The following is a 19,864-nucleotide window of genomic DNA, read 5'->3' on the forward strand; positions in this document are numbered from 1 at the left end:
ATTGAGTGCTTCCAAAAGGATGTTAAGACACAGATAAACAGCAAGGTGAAACAATGAGGTGAGATGCTCAGTTAGCTGTGCTGTGTATATCTCAGCCCTCCACCTAGTAGCAATGACCCCACTGCTGGCCTCTGACATTAACTTAGAGGCCTCAACGTTTGGTTCTGGGCATCACCAGGTTAACATTTCATCTTGTTTTAAATAAAACCATTACTCACCAGTGTAACTAATGTTTTATTATTACTAATTCCAAAACCATTACACCATGGAGCCAGAGTTTAAAAAGAATTTAATTGAAGACCAAAACATGCCCAGTAGCATTGCCTATTTTGTAAACAATTTCTGTTCCAAATCCTAACTTGGTGCAGCTTTTTTGGTATATTTCAGTTTTCAGTGTATGATATAAAATGTTTTCATTTTATCTCCATGCAGAATCCTGAAACGTTCAGAAATGTATTAACAACAACAATTATCCTTCTCACTTTTGTAGCACCAAATGGTACGCTGAATGATTTTTGTTATAGATGAGGAAACAGGCCCAGGCAAGCAACATGGGATGCTCAGGTTCTTAGATCTGAATCCATCCATTCAGGTAGCATGTGTGCAGACCCAGTGTTCTTTGTTTTGTCCATGCAATTTCCACAGAACATTTGAAAAAAGAACATGCTGCCCCACCCAACAGTAACAGCAAGGCTGTCTTTTCATCTGAGTGTGTGCAGCCATCCATAGGGAAATGCCCTCTTAGAACCAACACCCATTCCAACCCCCAGCTGCTAATTTTATGGAGCCATTTCTCAGGCTCTGGGAATGACTTTGGGTGGCTTTGATCAGTAAGCTATGTCCTGGAGTTTTGTTGGTTGTGTTCTCTGTAAGTGTCTCTGGGGAGCTGTATGGTTTCACAGGGTCCCAGGAGTTTCCTGCTAAGACCATTGTCCTGGAAAAAGTCTGGAATGACTCTCAAGTGACTTAAGTTTTTTTCTCAGGACTATAAGCGTGAGGCATTTCCTGGAGTGTATACTCATATGTCCTCTATTTTCTTGATAGACAGCAGAATCTTTTCTATCTTGTTGTTAAGATTAGAGACTCTGGAGTCGTGTGAATGCCGCTTTGTTGCTTGTTAGGTATATGATACTGGAAAACTTAAATTGTTCTGAGCCTCAGTCTCCAAGTCTGTATAATGCAAATAATAATGATGTTTAACTCAGAAGATTGTTGGCATAACCTAAGTGCTTGATATATGCACGCTGTCATTTTAATTATGCCTTTCTTTGCACTCAAAATAATACAGACGCTTTTGCTTCCATGAGAATATCTTTTTAAAACAAGAGAAGGGCAAAGACCTTTCCAGATAGACAACTTTAAAGAACTGGAGGATAAATCCATTAAAAATATGCAATAGAGATATGTTGGGGGAAAAAAAATCAGTGAAATCAAGAGCAGCCTCTTTGAGGAGGTGATAAAGCTGACAAACTTCTATCAAAACTGATCAGCACAAAAAGAGAGAAGATACAAATTACCAAATTCAGGAATAAAAGAGGTGACATTACTAAAGATTTTATAAGTAGTAAAAGTACAATAAAGCAATACTACGATAAACAATGTTACACCATTAAGCAGAAACCAACACAATAGTGGAAAGTAATTAACTTCCAATTAAAAATAAATTTTAAAAAAGACAGCATAGATAAAATGTACAGATTCCTCGGAAAACACAAAAATTTACTCAAGATGAAACAGATAACTTGTACAACCTTTTATCTGTTAAATAAATGGAATTTGTAGTTAAAATTATCTCCCCACAGAGAAGAAGGGGGGAAACTCAAGCCTATATAACTTCACTGTATTAAGAAATGCTTAAGAAAGAAAGAATGCCAATCCTATACAAATTCTTCCAGAAAACTGAAGAGAAGTGAATGCTTCTCAACTCATTCTTTGAAGCCAGTGTTTTCCTGATACTAAAATCACATTAAAATGTTATAAGAAAACTTCATACCAATATGCCTCAAAACCATATATAAAAAATTATTGACAAAATTTTATAAAATTGAATTCAACAACATACAAAAAGATTAATATATCATAACCAAGTAGAATTAATGCAAGATTAACTTTCTGGAAAAGTCGAGAAAATAAATCAATGTAATTTACCATATTTTTAAAGTGGTAAATTTTTAACACTGACATTTTAAATATTAACAAATGAAAAATCATATGATTATGTCAATAAAAGTAGAAAGTGGAATTCCCTGGAGGTCCAGTGGTTAGGACTCTGTGCTTCCACTACCTGGTCGGGGAACTGAGATCCCACAAGCTGTGTGGCATGGCCAAAATAAATAAATAAATGAAGGCAGAAAAAAATAATTTATAAAACCCAACAGCCATTCCTGGTATAAATTCTCAGCAAACTAAGAATAGATGGGAACTTCCTCAATCTGATAAAGGACAACTACAAAAATCCCACAGTTAGCAAATAACATAATGGCAAAGACTGAATGCTTTCTCCATAAGATCAAGAATAAAACTTTTATGTTCAGTCTCCACTTCTATGCAATATTACACTTTTGGTTCCAGCCAGTGCAACAAAGCAAGGAAAAGAAAAGAAGTAAAACTGTCTTTATTCTTTTGATGATATGATCATCTATGTAAAAAATCTGATGGGATCTTTAAAAAAGTTATTACAACTAAAATGTAAATTCAGTAAGATTGCAGAAGACAGAAAGAAATCACTTATATTTCTATATTAGCAATGAGCAATCAGAAATCAAAATAAAGATGAAATGCAATGAAATCAAAATTTATGAAAGGCCTAGAGATAAATATGACAATAGGTAGATAAGAATTATTCACTAAAAACAACAAATCATTACTGAGAGAAATTTGAAAGAACTTTATAAGTGAAGAGATATACGGTATTCACTTAAGAATACTGAATGTTCTTAATATGAATACTTAATTATTCTTAAGATGCCAATTCTTCCCTAAACTGATGTATAGATTCGACAAAATTCCAATCAAAATCACAGCAGGCTTTCTGGTAGGAATTAACAAACTCTTTCTAAAACAACTTTGAAAAAGAACAATGCAGGAGAGCTAACACTACATATTTCTAGATTTTTATAAAACTACAGTAATTAAGACAATGTGGTACTGGCATAAAGCTCCACAAATAGATGAACAGAACAGATTGAGAAACCAGATACAAATTCACGCTTAAGGACAACTGACAAAGGTGTAAAGCAAATCAGTGGAGAAAGTATAGTCCTTTTAACAAGTGATGCTGAAACAATCGGATATCTATCTGCTAAAAAATGAGCTTCAATCCAAATCTTGTGCAATATACAAAAATCCGCTCCATATGGATCATAGACCAAAATGTAAATCATAGGATCATAGACCTAATGTGAATCTAAGTCTAAAAATTTTGAGGGAAATACAGAGAATAAAAAAAGAAAATACAGGAAAAACTATTATGACCTTGGTGTTATAGACTGAATATTTGTACCCCCCAAAATTCGTATATTGAAGCCCTGTCCCTCAACGAGATAGTTTGGAGGTGGAAACTGGGAAGTAATTAAGGTTGGAGAAGATCATGAGGGTGGTGCCCATGATTAGATTAGTGTCCTTATAAGAAAAGACACCCTTTCCCTCTCCCATGTGAGGACACCACAAGAAGGCAGTCTGCCAACCAGGAAAAGGGCTCTCACCAGAAACCCAATCTGTGGCACCTTGCTTTTTGGCTTCCCAGCCTCCAAAACTGAAAAATAAATGTCAAAAATGAATGGCTGTTGTTTAAACCCCCAGTACATGGTATTTTATTATTGTGAATACTTGGGTTAAGCAAAGATTTTCTTGATACAACACCAAAAGCATGATCTATAGAAGAAAAAATATTGATCTTGTACTTCATCAAAATTAAAAACTTTTCCTCTGCAAAAAACATTAAAGTAATGAAAAGACAAGCCGTGGATGAGGGAGAAATATTTGCCAATTATGCATCTGATATACAGCAGTGTGCTTAGACTCTTCATCATGTCGGACTCTTTATGACCCCATGGACTGTAGCCAGCCAGGCTCCTCTGTCCATGGGATTCTCCAGGCAAGAATACTGGGGTGGGTTGCCATTTCCTCCTCCAGGGGATCTTCCTGACACAGGGAGCAAACCCAAGGCTCTTGTGCCTTCTGCATTGGCAGCCAAATTCTTTACCACTAGTGCCACCGAGGAAGTCCCATATACAGTGGACTCATATATAAATAAATTAATAATTAGAAAAAAAAATTTTTTAAACAGGCAAAAGGTTTGAACAATTTACCAAAAATGATACATGAATGAAAACACTTAAAAATGCTCAAAATCATTAATCATTAGGGGAATGCAAATTAAAATCCAATGAGATACCTCTACATATATATGATAATGGTTAAAGTTTTTCAAAAATCAAACTTACCAAGTTTGGGCACAAGTATAGCACAACTGAAATGTTCATTCATTATTGGTGATAATGTAAAATTGTACAACCACTTTGGAGAAGTGTTTGGTAGTGTATTAAAATATTAGACATATACTTACAATCTGATCTAGCCATCCCATTCCTAGAGATGGACCAAATAAAAATGGAAGCATCTTTCCAAATAAAGACACATACATGAATGTTCATAGAAGCTTTATTTGTAATAGCTGAAACCTAGTAATAACCCAGGTGTCCATGAACGGATGAATAAGCAAATCATGACATATGAACTAACTACATGTGTAACAACATGAGGGAATCTCAAAATAATTATGCTAAGTGAGAGAAGCCAGACAAAAATGAGTATATGCTATATGATTCCATTGGCTTAAATCTCTAGAAAATGCAAATGAACCTGTAGTGACAGAAAGATAACCAATTATTTGCTAAGGAAGCAGGAGCAAAGTTGAGTGGGTAATTCTGAGTAAGAACATTTCCTTTTCTCTGTTTCCTGTTCTCTAACAATATCTCATTGTGGAGGTTGAAGTAAATAATGCATATCACACCTGGAACGGAGCTAAGTCTCAGTAGTATTGCTCATTCTGCATAATCCCTTCATCACTGAGTCTTCCATTTTTGCCATTACTGTAGCTCTTGTTTTCTTTCGGCCTGTTGAAATCCTACTCATCTTTTCAAGCCCATCCTGAAGGCCACTTTCTTTGTATATCTATCATGGTCCTTACTCTTACTTTCTAATTATATTAATAACAATTACTATTGGTTGAATCTCCACTAAGGGCCAGGAGCTTTGCAGGCAATTTATAAACATTACCAAAGCTGGGCTTCCCTCATAGCTCAGTTGGTAAAGAATCTGCCTGCAATGCAGGAGACCCAGGTTTGATTCCTGGGTTAGGAAGACCCACTGGAGTAAAGGATAGGCTTCCCACTCCAGTATTCTGGCCTGGAAAATTCCTTAAGAGTCGGACACCACTAAGTGAATTTCACTTTCACTTCACCAAGGATTAATCACCAGTCTTATAAATATCTAGATACAGGAAAATTTTATATTTTTCTCCAGAAAAGGTCAACTTTCCGTAGAATCCCAAAGGTATTACTCATTTAAAAGATTTTAAGAACAACTGTTTCTTTGAAACAAGATGTAAAGAAAAGTGCTTTCATTTCTCCCATCTTGTGGGGAAAACGAAACAACTCAGGCCCAGAGAGTTACCACAGCTTACCCAAATACCCTCACTGTCCTGATGAGTGCAGCATTGAGTGTCATGTTCTGCTCAACTATCAGGGTCTGCTGGCATGTCTTCAGAAGAGTCATACTTGTTGACAGTCCTATATGGATAAAGACACACAAAGAGCTATGTGACCCTTCCTGCTTCAGTCCCTTCATCTGGGGCCCGAAAATATTTTGAAGCCCACCATTTGAAAATCATTATCTGAGGGATGGTCAGCTTTCTTGCAATGCTTTTTTTTTTTTGTGAAATACTTTTGGAGAAGGAAATAGCAACCCACTCCAGTATTCTTGCCTGGAGAATCCCACGGACGGAGGAGCCTGGTGGGCTACAGTTCATGGGGTCGCAAAGAGTCGGACACGACTGAGCGACTTCACTTCACTTCACTTTGGTCTTAAAATCCTGCTTTTAAAAAGTCATTATGGTTCAGGTTCACTGTTTTGTGACAACAGAACATTTAAATTAGCACTGCCGTTTGGCCAGAGAATGCTGATGGCCCCAAGGCCTATGTGCTCCAAATGCCCCTGGGCTTCAGCCAAGCTGTGCCCTGGGCTGGGTCTGGCCAGGAGGTCTTTTCAGCTCTTTTCCAAACAGCTTTAGTTCCATTAAATTCTTCCTAGCCTGGGAGCGGCTGAGAATCAGGCAGCCTGGGTTTGTTAGGTATTGTAGCTCCTGTTTATCCTCCAATCTCTTGTGAACTCACTACTGCTATCAAATATGAATTTAAAAAACAAAACAAAACGCTATCTGATCATGTCATTCTCCGTTTAAAAATCTTGCCTTTCTGTGGCCTAAAATGTCAGCGTTCCTCAACTCTTTCAAGATTTTGGATGGGATCAAGTCTGGGAGCTGTGGCAGAAATTTGAATTTTTCAAGCTTCCCACGTGATTCTCTCATTTATCCAGAGTTGAGAAAATCCCCAGCCTGCCTAGTAGATTTTCTGCATCTAGTGTGGCGTGCAAGGCCCCTTACACCCTGACCCCCACTCACCCCCTACTTCTCTTCCCCCATCTCAGTAAGTGGCAACAACACAATCTTGAGTCAGAATCCTGGAAGTTGTCTTTGCTGTCTTCCTCTCCCTCAATTTCTCACTCTCAGTTTACGGCCAGGTTCAGGCTTTTCTGAAAGACAAAATTTATTTTGTCTTTATCCTCTGGGTTCCATATTTGCCACCACCAGTCCGATCCATCCAGGCATTCTCTCTCCTAATCTAGGCTTTATTCATAAAAATAAAAATAAATAAGCAAATGTTATATTTTAATGTTGCATTGCTACAAAGATAACTGGATTCTTTATTATATATCCATTATCATTTTATTTTTTAATTCCAATTTTAAAAGAAATTAAAACATTTACATGGGCCCCAGGCTCTATGCCCAGAGTGCTGAATGGTCCTAAGTACTGCAACAGGCTCCAAACTGGCCTCCAGATACATTTTCCTCACAATACCCAGAGTTCTCCTTCACCCTTAAAATTCCCTGCTTAAACAGACTTGATCAGTCACTAAAAGTTTTGTTTATTATAAATATGAATAAAGCCTCTCACCACATCCTCCACACAAGTAACTAGTTATCTGTAATTTATTTCCTTCCACTTTTGTCAGTTATATATGGAAAATATATGCAAAATATCTATGATATGAGCCAAATGTGTATTTCATGTTGAACCTATTGCTTTTTCATTAAATAAATAGTATCCTAATGTACATACCATTCTTCAACCTACCCATTTCACTCAACAGTAAATCTTAGAGATAAATCCAGGTTGATGCGTATATCAATAGATCTTTCACATCCCTTCTTATTGTTGTTTTGTGTTCCATAGTATGACTATATTATATTTAGCCATTATTCCACTAAAGCCCATTTTTCACCTTGACAAATAATGCTACAATAAATATGTTCGCAAATGAAAGTTTCTCTGAGACAGATATCTTGAGGTAAGATTATTGGTTTGTAGGATATGCCTATTCTTATTTTGTTAATATCCCCAGATTGTATTCCAAGTAGCCAGGCCACTTTATGTTCTGACAAGCATGATACGCATGTACTTGAAAGTGTTAATCGCTCAGTCATGTCCAGTTCTTTGCAATCCCATGGACTACACAGTCCATGGAATTCTCCAGGCAAGAATACTGGAGAGGGTTGCCATTTCCTTCTCCAGGGAATCTGCCCAAACCAGGGATCGAACCCAGGTCTTCTACACTGCAGGTGGATTCTTTACCATCTGAGACACCAAGGTTCTAGTGTGCTTCAGTTCAGTTCAATTCAGTTCAGTCACTATTTCTCCACAATTTCACCAACGCTAACCAGCTCCAACATCCTGCAGTAACTCTTTCTGAAAGGGCCTGCAAATGGTAGGCTTTTTAGAGTCTGAAAATGTCTTCATTATTTCAGCTTCACTTACATAATCCTTAGTAAAAAATGATAAATTTAAAGGTATTTTCTTTTTTCACATTTGGATATTCTCTATTTCCCTTTTGTTTCCATGTGGTTGGTGAAAATGTCTGAATGATAATCTAATTTCATTTTTTTCTCTTAAAAATTGGTAATTTTAAGATTCTAATTTTATTCTTAATACATTGACCTTTCATGACAAGGAATCTAGGTCTAATTTTATGTAAATATCTCACTTGGGCCTTGGTAGATCTTTTCAGTTTGAGAATTCTTGTCGTTTCTCAATTCTGGGAAAATTAAGGCCAATATATCATCAAAGATTATTTCACATTCCCCCTCTTTATTTCGTCTTTAAAGAAAATTCTATTAGACATATGTAAGAACTTCAGATTGACAAGTTTTCTGTGAGTATGGTTTCAGTGTGTCTGCCCTCTGATGCCCTCTTGCAACACCTACCATCTTACTTGGGTTTCTCTTACCTTGGGCGTGGGGTATCTCTTCACGGCTCCTCCAGCAAAGCACAGCCGCTGCCAAAGGCAATGCAAAAGAATGCTCAAACTACCGCACAATTGCACTCATCTCACATGCTAGTAAAGTAATGCTCAAAATTCTCCATGCCAGGCTTCAGCAATACGTGAACCGTGAACTCCCTGATGTCCAAGCTGGTTTTAGAAAAGGCAGAGGAACCAGAAATCAAATTGCCAACATCCACTGGATCATGGAAAAGCAAGGGAGTTCCAGAAAAACATCTATTTCTGCTTTATTGACTATGCCAAAGCCTTTGACTGTGTGGATCACAATAAACTGTGGAAAATTCTGAAAGAGGTGGGAATACCAGACCACCTAACCTGCCTCTTGAGAAATCTGTATGCAGGTCAGGAAGCAACAGTTAGAACTGGACATGGAACAACTGACTGGTTCCAAATAAGAAAAGGAGTACGTCAAGGCTGTATACTGTCACCCTGCTTATTTAACTTATATGCAGAGTACATCATGAGAAACGCTGGGCTGGAAGAAACACAAGCTGGAATCAAGATTGCCGGGAGAGATATCAATAACCTCAGATATGCAGATGACACCATCCTTATGGCAGAAAGTGAAGAGGAGCCAAAATGCCTCTTGATGAAAGTAAAAGAGGAGAGTGAAAAAGTTGGCTGAAAGCTCAACATTCAGAAAACGAAGATCATGGCATCTGGTCCCATCACTTCATGGGAAATAGATGGGGAAACAGTGGAAACAGTGTCAGACTTTATTTTTCTGGGCTCCAAAATCACTGCAGATGGTGACTGCAGCCATGAAATTAAAAGACGCTTACTCCTTGGAAGGAAAATTATGACAACCTAGATAGCATATTCAAAAGCAGAGACATTACTTTGCCGACTAAGGTCCGTCTAGTCAAGGCTATGGTTTTTCCAGTGGTCATGTATGGATGTGAGAGTTGGACTGTGAAGAAGGCTGAGCACCAAAGAATCGATGCTTTTGAACTGTGGTGTTGGAGAAGACTCTTGAGGGTCCCTTGGACTGCAAGGAGATCCAACCAGTCCATTCTGAAGGAGGTCGACCCTGGGATTTCTTTGGGAGGAATAATGCTAAAGCTGAAGCTCCAGTACTTTGGCCACCTCATGCGAAGAGTTGACTCATTGGAAGAGACTCTGGATTGGGGGCAGGAGAAGGGGACGACAGAGGATGAGATGGCTGGATGGCACCACTGACTTGATGGACGTGAGTCTGAGTGAACTCCAGGAGATGGTGATGGACAGGGAGGCCTGGCATGCTGCGATTCATGGGGTCACAAAGAGTCGGACACGACTGAGCGACTGAACTGAACTGAACTGAAGAACTTCAGAATCTATATCCCTTTATTTTTTGCTATACTTCTGATCTCTTTATCTGAGAGAATTCTTCAGCTTGATTTTTCAAATCATTAATTAATTTTTCATTTGTAGCCATTCAGCTATTTATACTTACAATTGCATCTTATTTTTTAATTTCAATAAACATTTAATAAATGCAAATTTGTTACTTTCATTTCATTAATTGTCCAGTTGCTTCTTTTTTGCATTTCAACCTGTTCTTATTTCAAATCTTTCTCCTTGTCTCATAGATGATATCCCCTCCTTTAACTTTCTAGAGACAGTTGTTTTAAAATCCTGTTCTTGTGGTTCTATTAACTCTATTTCCTTCCATGAAATTCTTTTCTTATTGAGTTTAGTATCGCTTTTCCATATACAGGCTTTGAAAAATATTTGTTGGCTCTTGCTTGGCAATTTTTCTGTGTTGGTGATTCTTTCTCCTTTCCCAGTACTTCACATACAGTCTTGTCAGCCCCAGCAGGACTATGAAGATATCCCACATGGTTAGGATGGGTTCCCACTGTGGGAAACTCACTGCCATAACTTCTCATCTATCGCCTTCCTTTTATGGACTTTCCCACTTCCTCATCCACAGGTCATTCCTCTTCTTGATTCTGAGCGCAGCTGTTCACATTTCTATATCTTTATTATTTCTATGAACTGGGTTATAAAAATGGGGAGTTTCCACACGTGTGATGTCCAAGTAGGGTAGTCCATTGTTGAGAAATCACCAGCTCTTCACTAGCAAACTTGTACTCATCCTATTGATTTTAAATAACAGTTCACCAGGATTTTGCTGACCACTCTGCATAAATTAAGCCCTTCTATTAGCCTCTCTCATAGTTCTCTTTCTTTATGATAGTCATCATAATTTATAACTATAGATTTAATTATATGTTTACCTGTCCTGATATCTTTCTAAAAATTTATTTAGACATTATGCATTCACTAAGCATTTATTGAGTTGAAAGTACAAACGATATTGTTCAGACCCTCAAATTATTGTGATGAAAGAATGACACAAGTCAACAAAAAAATTGCTCCAAAATTTGACACATGCAATTTAAAGTATAATTTAAAGTTTAAGTGTAAGGAACAAAGGTAGTGTTTACTTCCATGTTGACTGACTGGGGAAAATTTTCCAGAGAAGCTGATGTTTAAGAAAGATTTCAAATGATAAATAAGAGGAAGTTCTGTAGACAAATGAGGAAGAAAATAGCATTAAAGACAAACACAACCAAGTATGTAAGTGCCTACAGACATGAGAGAGCATGACAAAATCTGGAACATGAAACTAGTTTGGTACCAGTTCTAGACATTAAGTGCTATGTGTAGATGTGCTGGTTCTGGGGGAAAATACAGAGGTGAAAGAGTAAACCCATATAAGAGTATTGTGTCAGTCAGAATAGGCTAAATTATCTACAATAACAAACAATACCAAGAGCTCAGTGGCTTCACACAACAGTTTCTTTCTAGCTTAAGCAAAGTCTGCTGTGGATCCAGGCCATTCTCTAGGCAGCTGTCCTCCACATGTTGGCTCAGCACTGCAGGCTACTTCAGTTTCATGGCAGCATTAGGCTTTAAGGCTCAAAGGCTATTCTAAGGTATTTTTATTTTATTCTCTAGGAAAAGGAAGGATCTGAAAGGTCTAGCAAAGGGAGAGAATTAGTGAGACTTGTATACTTATAAGAGTGGTACTAAAGGTAAAGAAGCCAATGAGAAGTTATTGAAATAATCCAATGAAAACTAATGAATCATTCCACTAGTGCAAGGGCAATGGGGAATGGATGTTAGGCATAAATGATGGATTTAAAGATACTTATATGTAAACAATAGGAGTTATTGATCGATGACAGATGAGAAGAAAAGGAAAAATAAGTCAATGATGAAACTCAAATATCTGGCTTGAATTTCTGATTTGCTAGTAGTTCATGAACATTGATCATATGAGAGAATGAGCAAGTTGGATAAGGAAAATGACTTGTGCCTAATGGAACCTTGCGGTGGAGGTGAGAATAGACATTTGATTTGAGCATGAGGAACTATGGAAAGACATTTAGGCTAAAGAAGTAGTAGATTTGCTAGTGATCAGTATGCAATGATTTTTAAAACTATAGTGGGATGTATGAGAAATATTTGAGAAGCCTGGTTACAATTGAACTTCTGAGCTCCATGGTTTTAGGAGAGCCATCAAGCCCCTGAAATTATATCCCAAATTTGAAGAATAGTGCCTATTAAATGTTTCTTGGAAGAAAACTCATTCCACAGATGTTTATTAAGGTCCTATTTTGTGCAGGCCAAGGGCATTATTCTTGGTACTGGAAATAGAGCAGTAAACAAAAAAATACAAAAATACTTGTCCATTTGTAGACAGTGTTATTCTAATGGGGTGGAGAATAAGCAACAAACCAATAAAAACTTAAAATAAACACCATCTTAGCTGGTGGCTAGTGCCGCAAAGACAAATGAAGCAGGATACGGGGAGAGCAAATGGGGGTGAGAATAGAAGCAATAGAGTAGAGTGGCCAGGAAGGACCTCACTAATAAGGTGACGTTTTTAGAAAGAACTGAAGGAGTGAGGGAATGAATTATGTGGTCTTGTTGGGGATATTCCCGGAGAAGGCAATGGCAATCCACTCCAGTACTCTTGCCTGGAAAATCCCATGGATGGAGGAGCCTGGTAGGCTGCAGTCCACGGGGTCACTAGGAGTCAGACACGACTGAAGTGACTTAGCAGCAGTAGCAGTTGGGGATATTCCAAAGAGAGGGAATCTGGCTTTCATTAGAGTCTCACTGATTTACCAGAAATATGAAGAATCATTCCTCTGAAGTAAGAAGAGAGTCAAGAAACTGGTTAAAAAAAAAAAAAGAAGAAGAAGAAGAATCCACTAAGGAGTGATGGTGATTGGTTGTGGAATTCAGAAAAGATATAAAGCCAAGAGAATCTGATAGACTGGAACTGGAATGGTGTTAGAGGGCTAGCTATCCTGATGAGGTTGAATTCTAGGGTAATTGAAGAAGTCAGACTTAGAAAGATGGGAGACAGTGGTTAGGGAATGGGGTATCACAGGGTAAGATTTCAGACATAGATATGGCTATAAGTAAGAGTAGATGGCTATGGTAAAATGGAAGAAATCATCATTAAACTAGATCAAGCAATGAGAGGCCACTGTCACTCAGGATGTCAGGAGGAATGGGGAAGGAGAGGTGAGCATAGTGTCACATGCCTAAGTTATTAATGAAAGGAACAGAGAAGAGGATAAAGAAATTGGAAGATGACAGTAGTAGAGATGAGTAGAATGTGCCAGAATGATAGAAACGCAGGGGAATTTAGAAGGAGTTTGGAAAAGTAATGGTCATGAAACAGCACTAGAGAGTTAGAGAGGTGATAATCCTGAATCCCCTGACCTTTCACAAGGTCTGACCCCTCCTGTTCATTTGCTTCTTAAGTCATGTCCAACTCTTTGCGACCCCATGGACTGTAGCACACCAGGCTCCTCCTTCCATGGGATTCTCCAGGCAAGAATACTGGAGTGGGTTGCCATTTCCTTCTCCAGGGGATCTTCCTGACCCAGGGATCGAACACGGGTCTCCCGAATTCCAGGCAGACACTTTAACCTCTGAGCCACCAGGGAATTCTTAAGGCCTAATTAATCCTGTCTGATGGTTGTATCTTCTTGATCCATGCGGTCTTAGCATTTGAGGAACTTCTGTGGGAGGGGAGACCTAATATGAGTGAATAGCAACCATAATTTGTATCAAACATATTTAGGTGAGCAAAGGTAAGGCAAGTATAGATGGTGTATTAGCTTCCTAGGGCTGCTACACTGAAATACCACAGACTGGGTCACTCAAGTAAAAGACATTAATTTTCTCACAATTCTAGAGGCCAGAAGTCTAAGATCAGGGTGTTGGCAGCTTTAGTCTCTTTTGAGAGCCTTTTCCTTGACTTGCAGATGGCTGCCTTCTTACTGCGTTCCCTCATGGTCTCCCCACTGTCTGTGTTGTCTGTATCCTAAACTCTTCTTCTTACATTAATAATTAGATTAGGCCCATCCAGCCCTATTTTAACTTAATCACTTCTTTAAAGCTCCTGTCTTCAAATATGTTCATATTTTAAGATACTGGGAGTTAAGGCTTCAATATATGAATTTGGGGAGGAAATAATTCAGCCCATAACAGATGGTCTATGTTTCACGTACCTAACCCTAGGACACATCACCCCTCCTAGGACTGACAGAAGAGAAAAAAAAAGAAAAGGAAAATGTCCCCAGGCCCACCTTCTGCCTCACTTCTTGCTACACAAGGAAAATAAACTCTGTTTCAGCACTAGTCAAGGTTTCTCTTATCACCTACCAAACAAAACCTTAACTGACTCAGTATTTGTTAATTCCATGTATGTGGTGCTTGAACTTAGCTTGACACTATGGCAGTATGGGCTTACTTACACTTTGGGAGAACTTCTATTAACAGTCTGCATTAGTCTGCCAGAGCTGCCATGGCAAAGGATCAGAGACTAGGTAGCTTAAATGGCAAAAATATATTTTCTCACAGTTTGGGAGACTAGAAGTTCAAGCTCACGGTGTTGGCAGGTATTTTAAGGAAGTTCAAGATCAAGGTTGTTCTTCTGAGACCTCTCTCCTTGGCTCACCGATGGCTGTCTCTTCACCCCATCTTTCCTCTGTGTTGTCTGTATCTTAATCTCCTCCTCTTATAAGGACACCAGTCATACTGGATTAGAGCCCACCCTAACAACCTCCAGTTTAATCACCTCTTTAAAAATCCTATCTCCAAATAAATTCTGAGATCCTGGGGGTTAAGGCTTCAGCATATGAATTTTGGAGGAGCACAATTCAGCCCATGAATTTTGGAGGAGCCTAGTTTATTTTTTGCATATAAATTATTTTTCCCTCCCCTAAAATCTTGCAGTCACAGGACAGCATGGCTCATGAATGCTCAAAATCCACGGACAGAATCAGGGGTCTACAGACGAGGACAAGGAGGGCTGGACTTGGGGTCAGGAGTCCAAGGCTCTAGATGTTGATCATCCTCTTGTCGGCATACTTAGTCTCTCTGAACCTCATCTGGAAGCACATGTCAACATTACATGTAATGATGTACGTGAAGGTATCTGGCAGATGCTAAGAATACTACATCAAATCTAAGATGTCATTAATTATGACACACCATTATATGTACACAAAGTGGGACACTTGTGCATGGGAGCTTTTAAGATTATAGATTCAAGAGCCCCTCCCAAGATTCATTGAATCTGAATCTTCTGAGACGAAGCTCAGGCACTGTTATTTTTTTAATTTCCCATATTTTTCTGATGACCTGATAGTTTCTAAAGTCAGGGTTTCCAGCATTCTGTCAGTCAGTTTATTGAATAACCCAAAATTTAATTCTAAGGTGTAATCTTTGGGGCCATTGATCAGTTTTTAGATATTCTATAGGAAGCCTGGATTTCACATTTGGCCAATAAAAACTTTTTGCCCAAATATTTTACTTTTTCCAATGCATTCATGAAATTCCAGAAAGTCTGTGCTCAAGAGTTGTATATAATAAACACTTTGGTAGAACATGTAAACAAAGCCCTATTCTAGCTGTAGGAATGCTGTAGTATTTACTGTTAGTAGTAGGTTTCTGATCCGTTTCCCTTACCATGAACGGGATGTTGAGCCAACATCCGTCATTCTACACTTTTATGATTCTAACTGACATACCGTTAGTTTCCTATATGTAAGTATGTTCACTTTTTCATCAACATTTTTTAAAACAAGTTGAATCTTCTTAGAAATTATCTTTCTGAATACCTGTGATTGAATCCTGAGTATGTAATATTATAACCACAGATAAAAGCAAGTGTCAAGATTAGAAGGCCACTCTGGGCTTTTTGACTTTTAACAGATTATTAGCAATTCACCTCGCCACCCCCACTGCAATTTCATTCCATAGTCCTGACACTCACATTTATATGTGCTTTGTGCTCCCAGTGGACTCCTATCCCCTGAGTTTACAGTAGAAAAAACTGATGTCCCTCCTTCCCCTCCTGCAGCAGAGAGGGTAGGTGACTTGCCCAAGGTCACACATGAGTTACCCATGTTTGAGTCTATTCCTAGACCACTGTCTTTTCCATTCCTCCCATTCTTCATGATTTATTCATGTTGCTCTAGGACGTTCTTATCAAAAGATCAGGACGGTATCACCAGCGCAGCCCCACACAATGGGAAACTGCCCTGAATCCAGGCCAGATCAGTCCCAAGCCACAGAGTTTTCATGCAGATTCCATCTGAGCCTTGGCTAACTCCCAAGGAAGCACATATCAGCTCTGCTGTATATTGGCAGAACTTTGGCTCAGAACATATTTCAAATGCCTCCCATTGAGCGTTGGCAGCCTTAAAAAAAACATAGTCAGGAAATTATTCTGGGAGGCTCAGTGGCTCTGTGACACTTCACAAGGAGAAGCTGATGGCTTTCCCTCCCAAACTCTCCCCTCTCTGCCCAGAGCAAATGACTGCATTTCCCTGGATATGCCCTAAATTAGGAGAGGGCCAGCTCATCTGCAGCACTAATGGAGGAACGTCTTTAGTGGGCAGGGCCCTCTGCATGGCGCAGGGTGCTTTGTGCCAAGTTCTTCCTCTCGTGGTTTTAAAATGCTTGTCTATTCCAAAAGAAATGCAGCCCATGTGTTTCTGATTCATTTACACTTAAATCATTAAAATGTTGGTGAGAGTTATTTGATGTCGGAGGAGCCTGTAAGTCTTCTTAATGGGACTTTTAAAGGTTTGTTTTTTTTTTTTTTTTTTTCCTCTTGCCTAAACCAGAAAGCAGTATTTTGCAAAAACAGTGCCTAGGTTCAAACATTTCCTCATCGCATATACTTGTACCCACAATATCAAACATGGCTTCTTAATAATGCCCAGCTTAGTGAAGTTGACCTTTAAAGGTGATAAAACAGAGAAACTGAAGAAAAAATGGAACAAGGAGAACTTCAGCAAGATTCAAGGCACTGTTCCCCAAAATGTGCCAAAGCAGTGTTATCAGAGTGTGGAGAATGCACGTGTTTGCCGTCTTGCTTGGAATGGGTGGGAGCCATCTCTTGAGTACACTGAACAGCTAAAAAAGTGTAAGAATAATTCCTTTAAGTCTCATAGCAAACCCCATTTTCCAGATGAGGAAACAGGATCAGAGATGTTATTGAGTCCAAAGTACATGGTTTGCTTGAATAGAAAGGAAAGATTATAGCTAACTCTGACTGAGTCTAATTGCTCTTTTCAAAAAATGCCTCAAATTGAGTTTCTCTGTGACTGTGGTATGTATCTGTAATGCCATATGCACTATAATATGTTTGTTAGTAAGAAGCAGCGCAACATAGTGGATACCGGCTCAGATTTTTCCCAATCACTTTCTAGCTGTGTGATCTTGGGTAACTTACTTAAACTCTCTGAGCAGTTTCTTCATCTGGAAGCAGAAATAATATTACTACTCAGCTCTGCAAAATGTAAAGACAATCAAAAGCAGTTAACCCATTACTAGAACAGTACCTGACACAGTGCTCAGTAAATGTTAACTATTAGCTGTGACAGCAGTAGGCGTAATAAGAAGCTGGATAATCTAGGCAAGTTATGGACCTCTCTTGCCTCAGTTTTCTTGTCTGTAAAATGGGTATGATAGTGTGACCCTCTCACGTTTGTGGAAATAATTGAGATGATGTTTGCACCTAGCCCTGTGCCTAACACAGAAAAGGTTCTCAGTGAACTGTACTGTTTTTAACCAGACATCCCTCTCCTTGTTCAGGACTGGTGGTCATTGTTGTGGAGAAAGGAAATTTCCTTCTTCAGCTCGGCTGAGATCTGCTGCTGCTTTTCTTCACAGTCCCTGGGTCTAGCCATGTACACAGGCCCAGGTCTCTTCACATCCATGGGGTGTGAGGCTTTTTGACTGCGGTGGGTCCTCCCTGGGCGGTAACAGGCCCCTGCACAGTCTGAGTTGGTAAAAAGCTCAAGCCTCACTTTCAAGTGGTGAGAAACAACTAGCCAAGTGAAGGACTGGCTGCTAGCTCACAAGCTTGGCCAGCTGCTCTGTTCACCAAAAAGCCTGTGGTTGTTTGTAGACAGACAAGCTTTGGGATTTGGATCTTTTTTCTTGCCTAGCGTAGGATACTAGAATTGCCTTCTTAGTATTGTCCTTGCTTAATTGATGTCCTTTTGCCAGTGTCCTGAAGACGAGCAGAGAATTATAGCCATCTGGCAAGGGAGACTGGGGAGAGCTGACGCTGTCCCTCTCTACTATCTACACACACACACACACACACACACACACACACACACCCCACACACACACACCACACACACACACACGGTGATACAAATACCTATTCGAGCTGCTCAGCGATTCTCTCCCGGGAGCTGGAAGCAGCCGTACAGGATGAAGGAGGGAACTGGAGGAGGAGATCTTGTAAGGAAGAAGACGGATTCTGTTCTGTCAGGTCCCTCTGAGTGTGTGTAAGAGCAAGTCAGAGGAGAGAGAGAGAGAAGGCAGAGGGAGAGAGGGGGAGAGGGGATCTGTTGCAGGCAGGGGAAGGCGTGACCTGAATGGAGAATGCCAGCCAATTCCAGAGTCACACAGGGACCTCAGAACAAAGATAAGGCTGATACCACACTGGGGACGAGCTCGCAGACGAGTCAGGCCAAGGGGACCAGGCAGCCAGGAGCACTCAAGGCAGGAAAATGAGGTGAGTGCCAGGGCAGAAGTGGGCATGGGGTGGGCGGAGGGGGGCGGCAGCTTTCAGGGACCAGATGCCAAGTAGCTCTGGAAGGTCTGACCTTGTCTCTGGGCAGACTCACCTGCGTGTCCTATGGTTGGTGCAGGGGCTCTTCATCAGTTCTCGGGGCTCTGAGAAGGGAGCCAGGCTGGGGCCTTGCCTGGGACTCCAGAGACTTGCAACTTGAAACGGGAGGCTGTGGCTGTGTGCAAATGCCGCCGGTGCCGCTGGAGCTCAGATTTCTCCTCTGCCAACGCAGGGTGCTGCCTGCCGGCCAATGTGACTTTTCTCCTGTTGCCTACAAGGTTGAGTTTTTGTTTTCCTCCTTTAAAAAGAGCACTGGTTTCTCTCTTCCAACACTCTGTGAGTTAAATATGTGTTTGTGTGTTTATTTGTTCTGACCGGAAAAGAAACCAGATTCCCATTGCTCAGCTCTGTGGCTTCTTAAACCTTCAGAAGTTTGCTAGTTTAAACCTCAGTTTAAAAAAGCAAAAACCTGTCCACATTTTACAGTCCCCTATAAATTTCTGCATTTCTCACTGAAATCAGAGGCCACCAGTAGCATGAATCAGGCTATGAATTGCACCAAATGACTCTTAAAGGGATATTTCAAATTAAAAAAAAACAAAAACCAAAAAACTTCCTGATTCTGAACCTAAGATTTTAAATTGCAATTGTTTCCAAGCTCTTCAATATTTCCAGTGTCTCAGCCTATATTTAGTTACTAGCTGCTTGTTACCAGACATTTCTTGTAAGTTTTCCTCTCTAAGTGTCAAAATCCAGCCACCATAATTATTTCTACTACTTTTAAGTGCTAATACTGTTAAAAATACAAAAAAGAAAAAACGAACACTCCAGAGACGTGTTAAGTCTCTGAACACCTCTTTTCCCGTTAATTTTACTCTCAGTTGGAAAGGGGTTTCTATTTGTTTCTCTTCTGCAGTCACCTAGCAACTTTTCAGGGTCTGGGGCCAATGAGGGGCTTCAGGCTGTGTTAACTCTTTGAACTCAGATTACCTGTGGTTTAGAGAGATAACCAGCTCTTTAAGGTTAATCCAATCACTCTGTTCTTTTTAAATCCATTGTAATGTTAAACCTGCTGTCTAACTCCATTTTCCTTTTTCCTGAAAGAGATGAGATTTATGCCCATCTACAT

General features: G+C 39.6%; 1 protein-coding gene and 1 long non-coding RNA gene across 8 annotated transcripts in view; one reads left to right on the forward strand and one right to left on the reverse strand.

The window, feature by feature from the left end:
- Positions 1-221: 221 nt before the first annotated feature.
- LOC105602729 (uncharacterized) lies at positions 222-18,893 on the reverse strand. Its single transcript, XR_001021469.4, has 5 exons — positions 18,791-18,893; positions 18,319-18,438; positions 8,568-8,615; positions 6,683-6,813; positions 222-5,792 (listed from the first exon to the last, which is right to left on the reverse strand). It is a non-coding gene; the product is annotated as an uncharacterized LOC105602729 (long non-coding RNA).
- MASP1 (MBL associated serine protease 1) overlaps positions 18,585-19,864 on the forward strand; it is a 66,632-nt gene continuing 65,352 nt past the window's right edge. For all 7 annotated transcript variants that reach the window (XR_009601606.1, XM_060419467.1, XM_042233319.2 and 4 more), the window contains exon 1: positions 18,585-18,678. Coding sequence is in view for 6 of the 7 variants with exons in the window: in XM_060419467.1 (XP_060275450.1) it covers positions 18,674-18,678 (5 nt within the window). In the remaining variant the exon portion in view is untranslated. The remainder of the gene's footprint in view (positions 18,679-19,864) is intronic.

This window comes from Ovis aries, chromosome 1 (assembly GCF_016772045.2).
Source record: "Ovis aries strain OAR_USU_Benz2616 breed Rambouillet chromosome 1, ARS-UI_Ramb_v3.0, whole genome shotgun sequence".
Classification (NCBI taxonomy): Eukaryota; Metazoa; Chordata; class Mammalia; order Artiodactyla; family Bovidae; genus Ovis; species Ovis aries.